Source organism: Oncorhynchus mykiss, chromosome 13, assembly GCF_013265735.2.
Source record: "Oncorhynchus mykiss isolate Arlee chromosome 13, USDA_OmykA_1.1, whole genome shotgun sequence".
NCBI classification, from domain to species: Eukaryota; Metazoa; Chordata; class Actinopteri; order Salmoniformes; family Salmonidae; genus Oncorhynchus; species Oncorhynchus mykiss.
Window position 1 is genome coordinate 35,514,855 of NC_048577.1, and position 13,410 is coordinate 35,528,264.

At 47.8% G+C, this 13,410-nt stretch overlaps 1 protein-coding gene across 10 annotated transcripts in view; it reads right to left on the reverse strand.

Annotated features, from left to right (window-relative positions):
- LOC110486206 (supervillin) overlaps positions 1–13,410 on the reverse strand; it is a 34,488-nt gene that overhangs the window by 17,306 nt on the left and 3,772 nt on the right. For 4 of the 10 annotated variants that reach the window (XM_036940902.1, XM_036940904.1, XM_036940903.1 and 1 more), the window contains exons 2-6: positions 4,396–4,964; positions 3,565–3,729; positions 3,243–3,416; positions 2,600–2,628; positions 1,002–1,063 (exon numbers count right to left, since the gene is read on the reverse strand). In XM_036940902.1, coding sequence (XP_036796797.1) covers positions 1,002–1,063; positions 2,600–2,628; positions 3,243–3,416; positions 3,565–3,729; positions 4,396–4,697 — 732 coding nt within the window. In that variant the 5' untranslated portion in view covers positions 4,698–4,964. Of the gene's footprint in view, positions 1–1,001; positions 1,064–2,599; positions 2,629–3,242; positions 3,420–3,564; positions 3,730–4,395; positions 4,965–5,265; positions 5,459–13,410 lie in introns of those variants that run through there. The other 6 variants (XM_036940899.1, XM_036940900.1, XM_036940901.1 and 3 more) reach the window with 6 other exon arrangements.

Genomic DNA, 13,410 nt, shown 5'->3' on the forward strand with positions numbered 1-13,410 from the left:
CAAACAGAGCATATAATGGTTGAAATGACTGAGAAATGACAAAAAAATGTCCTCTCCTTTTTTCCATCTCTTTCATTGAAAGTCTCCCCCTTTCCTGGCATGTGAATGGAGGTGCAGTACTGTAGGCAGCGGTCGGATAGCTGGTGAATAAACCAGGGATCTGTAAGGTGCTGTGGGTGGCCTATGTAAGAAGGTAGAGGAGAGAGATAGAATGCCAGGCCTGCAGGTCACAGTGTAACCAGAGCTCCATCAGTAGTGTACCGTTACCTCCCTGGCCCTCCCCTCAGTCCCCTCCCTCCTGGCCCCCCCTCCCCCCTCCACCAGCCAGCCTGACAGGAGCTAGCTACGGGCTAATTACAACCACCTGTTAATGCCTGTTCATGGCTTGATAGTCCCTGGCTACTTTTCACCTAGGTTTCGACAGATGCTACGTGACTAAAACCCACTAGGAAGTGAAATATTGGGGGGGGGGGGGGGGGGGGGGGCAGGCTGCCAACGGCTACATAAACAATAAAACATTGACCAATGGGAGTAAACTAAGAACAGAAGGGTCCATCTGCATGCACTCTGTGGTCTGGCTTCCTGATATATTAGTACAGTACTATTTTACAAGGCCCTGTCTGGATCAGAGAGGAGCACCTGTTTGGCCATTCATACTCCTCAACATTAGCTCGGTGTGTTCAGCTCTGCATGCTCAGCTCAGCCTGCTTGCTCGTCATGCGTTGCTCCGTGACTGGTGAGCAGCCGCCAGGACTGGTACATGAGAGCTCTCTCTCTCTCTCTCGCTCTCTCTGTCTCTCTCTCTCTCAACATGGGCTCTGTTGTGTCTGTTGATGTGCTGTTGTGAGACATAAGCCCTGTGTAGCCCCCCTGGTCTCCATGGTGATGACCTTTTGTGATCAGGCATGGAGACGGACAACATGGTACAAGGGAACAGGAGGGGGGGTCCTGGGAGAGGGTCCTGTTTCACAGCAAAGGCTGAGCTAGATGGGCGTGCTTACTTTAAACAAAGACATCTTGTCCGCCACACTCATCTTGGCTCTGTCGTCTGTCTTCACATCAGCTGGGGGGGGGGATACATGACATTAAATATATCCATCCAGTCAGGCAAACAGAGGTAAAATACTGTAAGAGTTAAGTACATGCGCACTCAAAGACACACCATGTTAAAATGTTAAGTCCCTGTCAGCCTGTCTGTGTCATCAGCAGGGATATCATTTTGCCATCACTGAGCCTGCCAAACACATTAACCCCCTGAATAAAAAATAGTCAAACAAAAAAATGTAACAGCACCCAACACACCTTATGCTCATACAGCAAACTCACAGTCCCTGTCATACAGCAAAAATAGTTATCCTGCTCATAGTAGCAGTCAGACCTGTCAGTCAAGCCGTTGGACCACTGCGACACAATGCGATAGACTGATCCCCCTTCGTGTGAGGCCATCGCCCTGCACCTGGCCCTTACTACACTGTCACATGGCACCACCACCACTCTCTCTCAGCTGGCACCGCTAGCTGCCTACTTCTCCTCTCACCTGGCTTGAACTTAAGGACCACACAGCTCATCCTTTTGACCAGGCAGTTGGACGGCAAACGCTGATCGAGTGAGTGTCAACTGTCTCTGTTGTGTCTAACACTGCTCTCAATGGCCATTTAATCATTGTATTTTAGGTGGACAGCCAAATGAATGCATGAGAGAGAAGTTATTGGACAGCTACTGTGGGGACTATTTTTTTTTTATAGTGGCTGTGTGGTGCTCAGGCATTCATTTATGGCTCATAAATCCATCCCCACTGAGGAACTTCAACATTCTACCGTCACCCTGTTCCCATCTGGGTCTGGTGGAGTGTTTAAAAATAAAATCCCTTGATTTATTTGATATTCTGTTTATTACAGACAGTTCTATAAAGGCAGCTCTGGAGCTGGGGTTGAGTGTAAGTAGAGGTCAGAGTATATATTCATCAGGTTTACTGTTATGAACGTATTGTTATACAGTAACTGTTAGTTGATATAGGTTTGTGTGTTTATATTATCGGTTGTTTTTGAGTGAAAATAGAAAAACAAAAACAGTTATTCCTTCTGACCCCGTGTTGTCCACCCCCTGTCTGTCTGTCTGTCTCTCAGCTACAGTGTGATGACAAATGCCTATTACAGTAGCCTGCTGAGCCATTTTATCACACGCTACTTGTAGAGACAAGCGCTTTGCCACCTCCTATCTCCCATGTCGGCATTTCTGTGATCGAGAGAGAGAGTGGAGAGAGAAAGAGGGGGGAGAGAGAGAGAGTGACAGAGAAAGAGAGAGAGAGCACCTGCTCTTCTTTGTCACTGTGTTAAACATTATCTCTGGCAAGCCACACAGCACTATGCCTGTTACCCTCTCTCTCTCTCTCTTGCGCGCTCTTTCTCTCTCTCTATTTTTCTCTCTCTGTCCATCTCTGTCTCTCTCTCTGTCTCTCTCTCTCTCTCAGTCCCTTTCTCCCCCCACTCAGTTAACACAGAGGCAGTACAGAGGCTGTGCAATAGGCAATGGATCAGCCGTTTGTGTGTGGCAAAATAAAACAGGCCATGTGAGAGCCAGGTGGGCAGGGGTTCGTTACCTTTTGCGTTCGCCTCTTCCTCTAGCAGCCTGTGGGGCACAGAGAGAGAGAGAGACAGAGAGACAGAGAGAGAGAGAGAGAGAGAGAGAATCAACACGTGGTCATTGGCTGAAACATGCACACAAGACAAAAGATGAGAGGAGTTTGACCATGCTCATTCCTGCCTGGTGTAATTCTCTCTTTTCACTCTCTCTCTGATGTCTGTGCTGGTTACTGTATCTCACACACAGACCCAGGCTCCTGGGTCATATCTGCACGCTCAACAAAGCAACACTGTTCATGTCAAGGTTGCTATTAAGCGCCATGAACGGATGCAAACATACACGCAAATCATGCCGCTTGCCAGTGTACAAAGGCCAAACTAGTTCAATACATAACCACAAGGACCACCAAAAGCGATGCTCCTCTATGAGGGGACAGTAAATATCTGGTAAGCATTTACATGCATACAAACCATTATCACACACTATCAAAACAATCAGAAAAGAAGAAACAAAACACAGCAACGGCACAAAACACTGCAAACCTCTCCACCTGAAGAGTAACCAAACTAGGGCAGAGTCTTCCAGATGAGCCCCAGGCTTGACCTGCATGCTGTGATATGACCTGGTTGATATGGCTGGCCGCAGCACACAGTCCCTACCCGCCGCTCTCCTGCACCTCGCAGGCTGTGATCGGCTGTGTCCTGAAGCGCTCGTTGGTTTTGCGGCCCCCGCCTGACACCCCAGGGAGGTAGCGACGGGTGCGCTGCCGCCCCCCCTCCGAGCCCGGCTTTACAGCCAGGTCAAGGGAAGAGGCCGCGCGGCCACTGTCAGGACTACTATCCCCAACCACGGAGGAACAGGGTGAGCATCGGGAGAGAAGGGGAGAGAGAGATAGTGAGAAACTGAAAGCAGTGGGACTGACGCCCACACATATTCAGAATAACAACACACACACAGGCCGTAACATGCAGGAGACCCTACACTTTCTCAGGCTGTGTTCCAGTCCCGGTCTGCTGCAGCAGGGCACTCCTCAACTGGCCCACCGACACCCGCGTTTGCAGCTGGGCCGCGTCGGGTCCAGGGGGGCCTGGGGGAGCTAGGGGCTCCCCCCCACTCAACATGCCGGCAGAGCCAGAAGAACACTGCCTGGGGGCGGGGGAGGAGGGAGGTGGGAGAGAGGTGGCGTAAGGAAAGTGGCAAACTACCACAACGACGCCAATTCCTAAAGAGCACTCCTGACAAAGTATTGTACCTCTTACAGGAAAGAGAGTCCAGGCCAGCAGGATATAAAACACGCATGGAGGAATCAATGTGATCTCTGCTGTACTAGTACTGCAAGACGCTGGGAGTCGGGTTTAGCTCGCTCCGTTTGAATTAGCAACAAAGGCCATAAAGCACAGGTGAACTCTGACGACTGTTTTACGAGGCTGAAAGGTCACAGGAAAGAATTTTCACTGGAGAAGGAGCTTGGTGACTGGTGGGGGGCTGTTTTAAGAGGTGGTTACACATAATATGGTTGTTTCTATTCATCAATCTGTTGTTAGGGAACCGGGAAAAGGCCAGTCTGTTGGGGCTGTTACTCTATGTGTACATGGCCTGATACTGTATAAGACAGCAATTCACTGATGTCCAGCAGACATTACCGGCATACTTTCAGCATAACTAGGTTCAGTGGTCTGAGTCAGCATGTGGGGTGACATCACAGTCAGTGTATGCAATCTGTCTGCCACATCACGCTTTTGTCTTCTTGCTTGGGGTCAAGAAGGATCTCCGCTACTGATTGGCTAATGGCTACACATGGAAGGGACTCACCTTCGGAGGTATGTTGAGTCTGCAGCAGTGTCTGCCTCAAAGCCGTTGGAGACTCTCCTCGGTTCTGACTCCAGAGGGGTGTTGCTCTCCCTCCTGCCCCCCTCCGGCCCCCCCGCTCTGCCGTTCACCCCCCCAGAGAGGATCCTGTCTGAGTTCATGAGAGTCCCATCCCTCCTCACCCACTTGGATGGGAGCTCCTCCATGTTGCCATAGCGTTCTTGTAGCTCCCGTCTCCTTTCGGTCTTGTAGCGGGCGATCCGCTCCGATCTGGGCTCCAAGGCAGGGTTCTCTATAGTGTCCATGCTGCCTGTTCCTCTCCCTGTCTGTTCCTCTCCCTGTCTGTCTCAGTAGGTCTCCTTTAACAATGACCTGGGCATTGACGACTCAAACCTCGAGAGATTCCCCCCTACCTCACTTCTCAGCTATCAGACACCAAAGGATAAATGGTCAAAAGGTCCAAAGTTGGCAGGCAGAACCAATCAGCACCTCCGTTGTTGGCATTGGGAATGTCTTCTTCCAATCAGCAGGGTGTCCGACAGACGAATCCTTCCTTTGAGCTCATCGCTCTGCTGAGACAGTGGGAGCAATAGAAACGTCAGATAACTGCGATCTCTCACTTTCTCAATCAGTTAGCCACACATTCATTCACAACCAGTTGAACAATTCATTCATTGTTTGTTTCACATCCGTATGTTCTTGGTCCAGTCAATCACTACGACATAAACAGACCACCAGCCTACAAGTGCACTAATACATCAAATGACATGGCGCTACGACGGAACAAAAAACCGAAAGAATTTACAGTGGCCCGATTTTACACACATCTTTCTGACACCCACATAGCTAGCACTGAACCAAAACAAACCATACCTAGTTGAAATGTCCCTTGAAAAATCAGCGTCTTGCTTCGTCTCATTTTAAAGCAGCATGCCATCTGTAGGCAACATTACGGTGGCCCCCTCTTTTTTTTCTCCTTCCGTCCCATGTCGCCCGTCTCTCTCTCTCTCTCTTCGCTCTTTCTCCCTCCTCTTTCCTGCTGAAAGCCCTGTAAGTTAACCTGCTCTGAAAAGCAGGAATCTCCCCTTGCACTGAAACCCTATACCACTGCCAGCCAGCCAGTCAGCCAGCCAGCCAGTCAGCTCCACTTCAGTCCCTACAGTACATGGCTGACTGTCTGCAGGTTTCCCAGTAGAATTCCACTGGTTTTCATTAAGGTTGGACAAGATCAGTGCCTCTTGCCGTCAACGTTAGTTAGTTAGTGCCTTCCAAAGTCAGCGAGCTGAACATTTGAAGACGCTGTCCGGCAAGTGATAAGTTCACTAACAAAACAAAAGATTACATTCATAAAGTAAAATCACATTTTAAATAGGCCTACCCAGAGTTGGTATAGTTCGCTGGTTGTTCAAACCCAGTCACAGTTTACGTAGGCTACTGCATTCATTCTGATCCTCTACCAATAACATGGTACTAAACATGTCATTGGGAATGTATGTCTCTAGTAATGTCCCTGAGCAGGACTGTCCACACTCACTCATCTGACAGTCTAATGTCTCTCTCAACAAGCACACACATGCAAAACCGACACCCTGGCTACTAGGTTACCTGGCTGTTTGAACACAAACAAGGATCTGAACCACTAATCAAATACAAATAATGACATAACCACATTTGTATTCTCAATCAGTAGGGACTTGAGCCATTTGATAGGCCGCCAAAAATTTGCCGTGTGAGTGGTGTTCTGAAACGGCTAAATGTTAGCGTCGGCATTCCTGTCCCTTCCCCACCACAGCTGAAACACAATGGGGCCTATGGAACAATGAGCAGAGAGAGCTATGGGACTCATAGGACTTAGCACAGCAGAGCTACTGCAGGCTTAAGGGCACTGTACTCTGTGGTGGTCTGTAAGAGTCATGGTGTCACCATAAACAGATAAACACAGACATCGATTACACTGTAGACACACCGCTTGCTCTGGGTGTATTGGGAATGGTGTGAGACAAGAGTGTCTTCCAGATTGCAAGCTTATATACGGAAGACATGATTGACCTTTAAATAGATTTTGCATTCCCTCCTCACTCTTTGACTGCAGCTCTCAGACAGCGTGAGCAAGCGACTTACATAGAGCCAGGTGAATTTGCAAATCTGACGTTGCCGCAGACGACAGCAAAGGGCCAGGCACCGAAAGCTGAGCTGTCAGACGCAGTGATCCCCAAGGGACATCAAGATTCAGAAGGGCAGCTGTGTTAGTGTGCTCGCGTGTGTATGTTTGTGTATGTGAGGTCAAGTTCAACACAACCACAAAATTGACTACCACAAGAATAGAGACAGCTTGGTTAGTATAGCCCTACCGTCTCAAGAGTAAGAGAGGGCAAGATGAGAAACGTCCCAATACCGTGTAATTGAGTGTGAGTAAGACAATGAAGACGGAGACAGAGAGTGTCCATCTTTTGGGCAGACTGGTGCAGAGGTCATGTGACGGGCTAGGCAGGGCTGGATTGGGCGAGAGAGGTTGGTTGCCATTGGAGCTCGGCATGGATCATCAGCCCCTAATCCAGTAACACTAGCTGACAAGCTTGGTCTAAAGCACCCGGATGAACAGACTAGTTAGTACTCGCTAGTAATACACAGAGAAATTAGACTGTATACACTATTTGCCAAGATAAAATTGAATCAACATGCACATGGATGTTCATAGAGAGGTTTTAATGAGGCAAAACGGAAGGTGGGTATCGTATCTCCCCGCATGTCATTGTAAACAGAGCTGAGGTGAGGTAGTCACGGACACTATGTTTTATGTCCCTCTTTCACCCTGGTCCCACGCTGACCCTGAGGACACACGGGGCATTGAGGAACTGCTATGAACAGCATTAATGTACACTATATATACAAAAGTATGTGGACACCCATTCAAATGAGTGGATTCAGCTATTTCAGCCATACACGTTGCTGACAGGTGTATAAAATCGAGCGCACGGCCATGCAATCTCCATAGACAAACACTGGCAGTAGAATGGCCTTACTGAAGAGCTCGGTGACTTTCAACGTCATAGGATTCCACCTTTCCAAGTCACTTCATCAAATTTCTGCCCTGCTAGAGCTATTGTGAAGTGGAAACGTCGAGGAGCAACAACGGCTCAGCCACGAAGTGGTAGGCCACACAAGCTCACAGAACGGGACCGCCGAGTGCTGAAACGTGTAGCGCGTAATAATTGTCTGTCCTCAGTTGCAACACTCACTACCAACTTCCAAACTTCCTTTGGAAGCAAGTCAGCACAAAAACTGATAATCGGGAACTTGGCCGAGCAACCGCACAAAAGCCTAAGATCACCATGTGCAAAGCCACCATTGGACTCTGGAGCAGTGGAAACGCTTTCTCTGGAGTAATGAATTAAGCTTCACCATCTGGCAGTCTGATTGACGAATCTGGGTTTGGCGGATGCCAGGAGAACGCTACCTGCCTGAATGCATAGTGCCAACTGTAAAGTTTGGTGGAGGAAGAATAATGGTCTGGGGCTGTTTTTCATGGTTCGGGCTAGGCCCCTTTGTTCCAGTGAAGGCAAATCTTAACACTGCACCCTACAATGACATTCTAGATGATTCTGTGCTTCAACTTTGTGGCAACAGTTTGGGGAAGGCCATTTCCTGTTTCGGCATAACAATGTCCACGGGCACAAAGCGAGGTCCATACAGAAATGGTCTGTCGAGATCGGTGTGGAATAAATTGACTGGCCTGCACAGATCCCTGACCTCAACCCCATCGAAAAACCTTTAGGATGAATTGGAACGCCGACTGCGAGCCAGGCCTAATCGCCCAACATCGGTGCCCGACTTCACTAATGCTCTTGTGGCTGAATGGAAGCAAGTCCCCGCAGAAATCTTCCAACATTTAGCGGAAAGGCTTCCCTGAAGAGTGGAGGCTGTTTTAGCAGCAAAGGGGAACAAACTCCATGTTAATGGCCATGATTTTGGAATTAGATGTTCGATGAGCAGGTGTCCACATACTTTTGGTCATGTAGTGCAGGACAGTGGTGGCTCCTGAAGGGAGGATGGCTCATAATAATGGCTGGAACGGAGCAAATGGAATGGCATCAAACACCTAGAAACCATGTGTTTGATACCATTCCACTTCTACAGCTCCAGCCATTACAACAAGCCCGTCCTCCCCAATTAAGTTGCCACGAACCTTCTGTGATGTAGGAGGAATTACCTCTCTGATTCAGAAGGGTTGGGTGAAATGCAGTAGACACATTTTGGTTGAATGCATTCAGTTGGGCAACTGGCTAGGTATCCCCTTGCCAGCGACGACATGTCATTCAAAGCAGGTGGGACAAAAACAAAAATCAAATAAAAAAACATTTGGGTGGGATTGCCTGTTTTGCATGTTATTTTGGCATTAATACATGTCACATATCAGTTTTAAAACAATGCAAAAATATATATCATTGAGTTAATAAAGCCGCATACAAACATGGTGTCTTTTATTTCTTGAGTAAGGCAGTTCCAAAATGCAGGTGTTTCAGCCTTGCTCAGTGCTCTCTGTGGTGGTGGGGCAAGCCAGCAGAAAATACGGAGCGTTGCGTGCATGTCACTCATGGGGACACTACTTCACCGCCAAGTCTAAGGGTAGAGCTAGAAAATTCAAGCCCCTTGCGTGCTGCCATAGAGTTACATTGGAAGTGCCTATCCAAGAAGGCTCAAGGTCATTGGCCACAGAAAAAATGATGTCAAATCAAGATATATCTACAGTAGCTTTGACTGGACTGATCATGTCAACATCATACTTTCAAAATCTTAACTAGCAGTCATCATCATGAATCAAGTCAACAATATACTGGCAAATCATTTTTAAACCTTGTCATATTTTTCCCAAGATGGCATAGCAGTTCAGACGTATTTTTGTCCTCGTCCTGTCGTGTCCCGTATATATATATATATTTACACCTTTTTTTTCACATACATTTTTAATTTTCCAAAAACTCATCTTCAGAACACTCTCCTGCAATCCACTTCACCAATTTATATTTATATAAAAAAGTATTATTTACCTCAGATCTGTGATCCTCCGAGAGGCTAGCCAGAAATTAGCCAGAAGCTAGCCGGGAGCTAGCCAGAAGCTGGTCCAGAAGCTACTCTGAAGCTGGTTCAGGGGCTAGTTCAGAAGCTAGTTAGCTTATTTACTGGCTAATCGTTGGTACTCAGCTGACCACGGTTTGTGGTCATCGGCTGTTCTTTGGCTCGAGAATCTATCGCCAGTTTTGTACGGCGCGGTGCAGCGCAGCGCGGCTCGGAGCGGAACATATCGGACCAATTTTTCTCTCCATGTCCCTGGATTTCGGCCGCTGGCTCTGGACGTCCATGCCTGGATCTCGCAGCTAGCTAGCTGCTATCCGTGTGACTATCGGCTTTCGTCGATTCCGGAGCCAACATCAATTGTTCCGGAGCTAGCCAGCTGAAGAGTTCCATCAATCACTCCTGGGCTGCAGTCACCTATCCGGACCCGTTTTGCTGCCTACGCGGAGCCCCACCGGGCCTTCACGGCTAGACTGCCGACGTTGTCTACCCGAGGGAATTGTCCGGCTGGCTCCTCCGGCGCAACGTTGCCTGGGCGCCCATCTGCGGCCTGCTAGCCGTTGGCTATCTTATCGGCTGCTATCTGAATAGACAATCGGACAATTTTTATTTTATTTTATTTTAATTTATTTTTCTTCTTGGGCCTCTATAACTATATCTATTGTTTTTATTTTTGTTGTTGTTGTGTGATATGGATTCATCCCCTCTACCACACGGAAACCCACTAATCTACTGACGGAACGCAAGAGTTGGCTAATAACAGACCTCCATCTTATGCTAGCTTGCTCCTATGCTAGCTTGCTACCGATTTAGCTGTCTAAATCGCCGTGACCCCCAACCAACCTCTCCACTCACTGGACCCTTTTGATCACTCGACTGAGCATGCCTCTCCTTCATGGCAATATGCCTTGTCCATTGCTGTTCTGGTTAGTGTTTATTGGCTTATTTCACTGTAGAGCCTCTAGTCCTGCTCATTATACCTTATCCAACCTATTAGTTCCACCACCCACACATGCAATGACATCTCCTGGTTTCAATGATGTTTCTAGAGACAATATCTCTCTCTTCATCACTCAATACATAGGTTTACCTCCACTGTATTCACATCCCACCTTACCTTTGTCTGTACATTATACCTTGATGCTATTTTATCACCCCCAGAAACCTCCTTTTACTCTCTGTTCCAGACGTTCTAGACGACCAATTCTTATTGCTTTTAGCCGCACCCTTATTCTACTCCTCCTATGTTCCTCTGGCGATGTAGAGGTGAATCCAGGCCCTGCAGTGCCTAGCTCCACTCCTATTCCCCAGGCGCTCTCTTTTGACGACTTCTGTAACCGTAATAGCCTTGGTTTCATGCATGTTAACATTAGAAGCCTCCTCCCTAAGTTTGTTCTATTCACTGCTTTAGCACACTCTGCCAACCTGGATGTTCTAGCTGTGTCTGAATCCTGGCTTAGGAAGACCACCAAAAATTCAGACATTTTAATTCCAAACTACAACATTTTCAGACAAGATAGAACTGCCAAAGGGGGCGGTGTTGCAATCTACTGCAAAGATAGCCTGCAGAGTTCTGTCCTACTATCCAGGTCTGTACCCAAACAATTTGAACTTCTACTTTTAAAAATCCACCTCTCTAAAAACAAGTCTCTCACCATTGCCGCCTGCTATAGACCACCCTCTGCCCCCAGCTGTGCTCTGGACACCATATGTGAACTGATTGCCCCCCCATCTATCTTCAGAGCTTGTGCTGCTAGGCGACCTAAACTGGAACATGCTTAACACCCCAGCCATCCTACAATCTAAACTTGATGCCCTCAACCTCACACAAATTATCAATGAACCTACCAGGTACCTCCCCAAAGCCTTAAACACGGGCACCCTCATAGATATCATCCTAACCAACTTGCCCTCTAAATACACCTCTGCCGTTTTCAACCAAGATCTCAGCGATCACTGCCTCATTGCCTGCATCCGTAATGGGTCAGCGGTCAAACGACCTCCACTCATCACTGTAAAACGCTCCCTGAAACACTTCAGCGAGCAGGCCTTTCTAATCGACCTGGCCGGGGTATCCTGGAAGGATATTGATCTCATCCCGTCAGTAGAGGATGCCTGGATATTTTTTTTAAATGCCTTCCTAACCATCTTAAATAAACATGCCCCATTCAAGAAATGTAGAACCAGGAATAGATACAGCCCTTGGTTCTCCCCAGACCTGACTGCCCTTAACCAACACAAAAACATCCTATGGCGTTCTGCATTAGCATCGAACAGCCCCCGTGATATGCAGCTGTTCAGGGAAGCTAGAAACCATTATACACAGGCAGTTAGAAAAGCCAAGGCTAGCTTTTTCAAGCAGAAATTTGCTTCCTGCAACACTAACTCAAAAAAGTTCTGGGACACTGTAAAGTCCATGGAGAATAAGAACCCCTCCTCCCAGCTGCTCACTGCACTGAAGATAGGAAACACTGTCACCACTGATAAATCCACCATAATTGAGAATTTCAATAAGCATTTTTCTACGGCTGGCCATGCTTTCCACCTGGCTACTCCTACCCCGGTCAACAGCACTGCACCCCCCACCACAACTCGCCCAAGCCTTCCCCATTTCTCCTTCTCCCAAATCTGCTCAGCTGATGTTCTGAATGAGCTGCAAAATCTGGACCCCTACAAATCAGCCGGGCTAGACAATCTGGACCCTTTCTTTCTAAAATTATCTGCCAAATTGTTGCCACCCCTATTACTAGCCTGTTCAACCTCTCTTTCGTGTCATCTGAGATTCCCAAAGATTGGAAAGCAGCTGCGGTCATCCCCCTTTTCAAAGGGGGTGACACTCTTGACCCAAACTGCTACAGACCTATATCTATCCTACCATGCCTTTCTAAGGTCTTCGAAAGCCAAGTCAACAAACAGATTACCGACCATTTCGAATCTCACCATACCTTCTCTGCTATGCAATCTGGTTTCAGAGCTGGTCATGGGTGCACCTCAGCCACGCTCAAGGTCCTAAATGATATCTTAACCGCCATCGATAAGAAACATTACTGTGCAGCCGTATTCATTGATCTGGCCAAGGCTTTCGACTCTGTCAATCACCACATCCTCATCGGCAGACTCGACAGCCTTGGTTTCTCAAATGATTGCCTCGCCTGGTTCACCAACTACTTCTCTGATAGAGTTCAGTGTGTCAAATCGGAGGGTCTGCTGTCCGGACCTCTGGCAGTCTCTATGGGGGTGCCACAGGGTTCAATTCTTGGACCGACTCTCTTCTCTGTATACATCAATGAGGTCGCTCTTGCTGCTGGTGAGTCTCTGATCCACCTCTACGCAGACGACACCATTCTGTATACTTCTGGCCCTTCTTTGGACACTGTGTTAACAACCCTCCAGGCAAGCTTCAATGCTATACAACTCTCCTTCCGTGGCCTCCAATTGCTCTTAAATACAAGTAAAACTAAATGCATGCTCTTCAACCGATCGCTACCTGTACCTACCCGCCTGTCCAACATTACTACTCTGGACGGCTCTGACTTAGAATACGTGGACAACTACAAATACTTAGGTGTCTGGTTAGACTGTAAACTCTCCTTCCAGACCCATATCAAACATCTCCAATCCAAAGTTAAATCTAGAATTGGCTTCCTATTTCGCAACAAAGCATCCTTCACTCATGCTGCCAAACATACCCTTGTAAAACTGACCATCCTACCAATCCTCGACTTTGGCGATGTCATTTACAAAATAGCCTCCAATACCCTACTCAACAAATTGGATGCAGTCTATCACAGTGCAATCCGTTTTGTCAACAAAGCCCCATATACTACCCACCATTGCGACCTGTACGCTCTCGTTGGCTGGCCCTCGCTTCATACTCGTCGCCAAACCCACTGGCTCCATGTCATCTACAAGACCCTGCTAGGTAAAGTCCCCCCTTATCTCAGC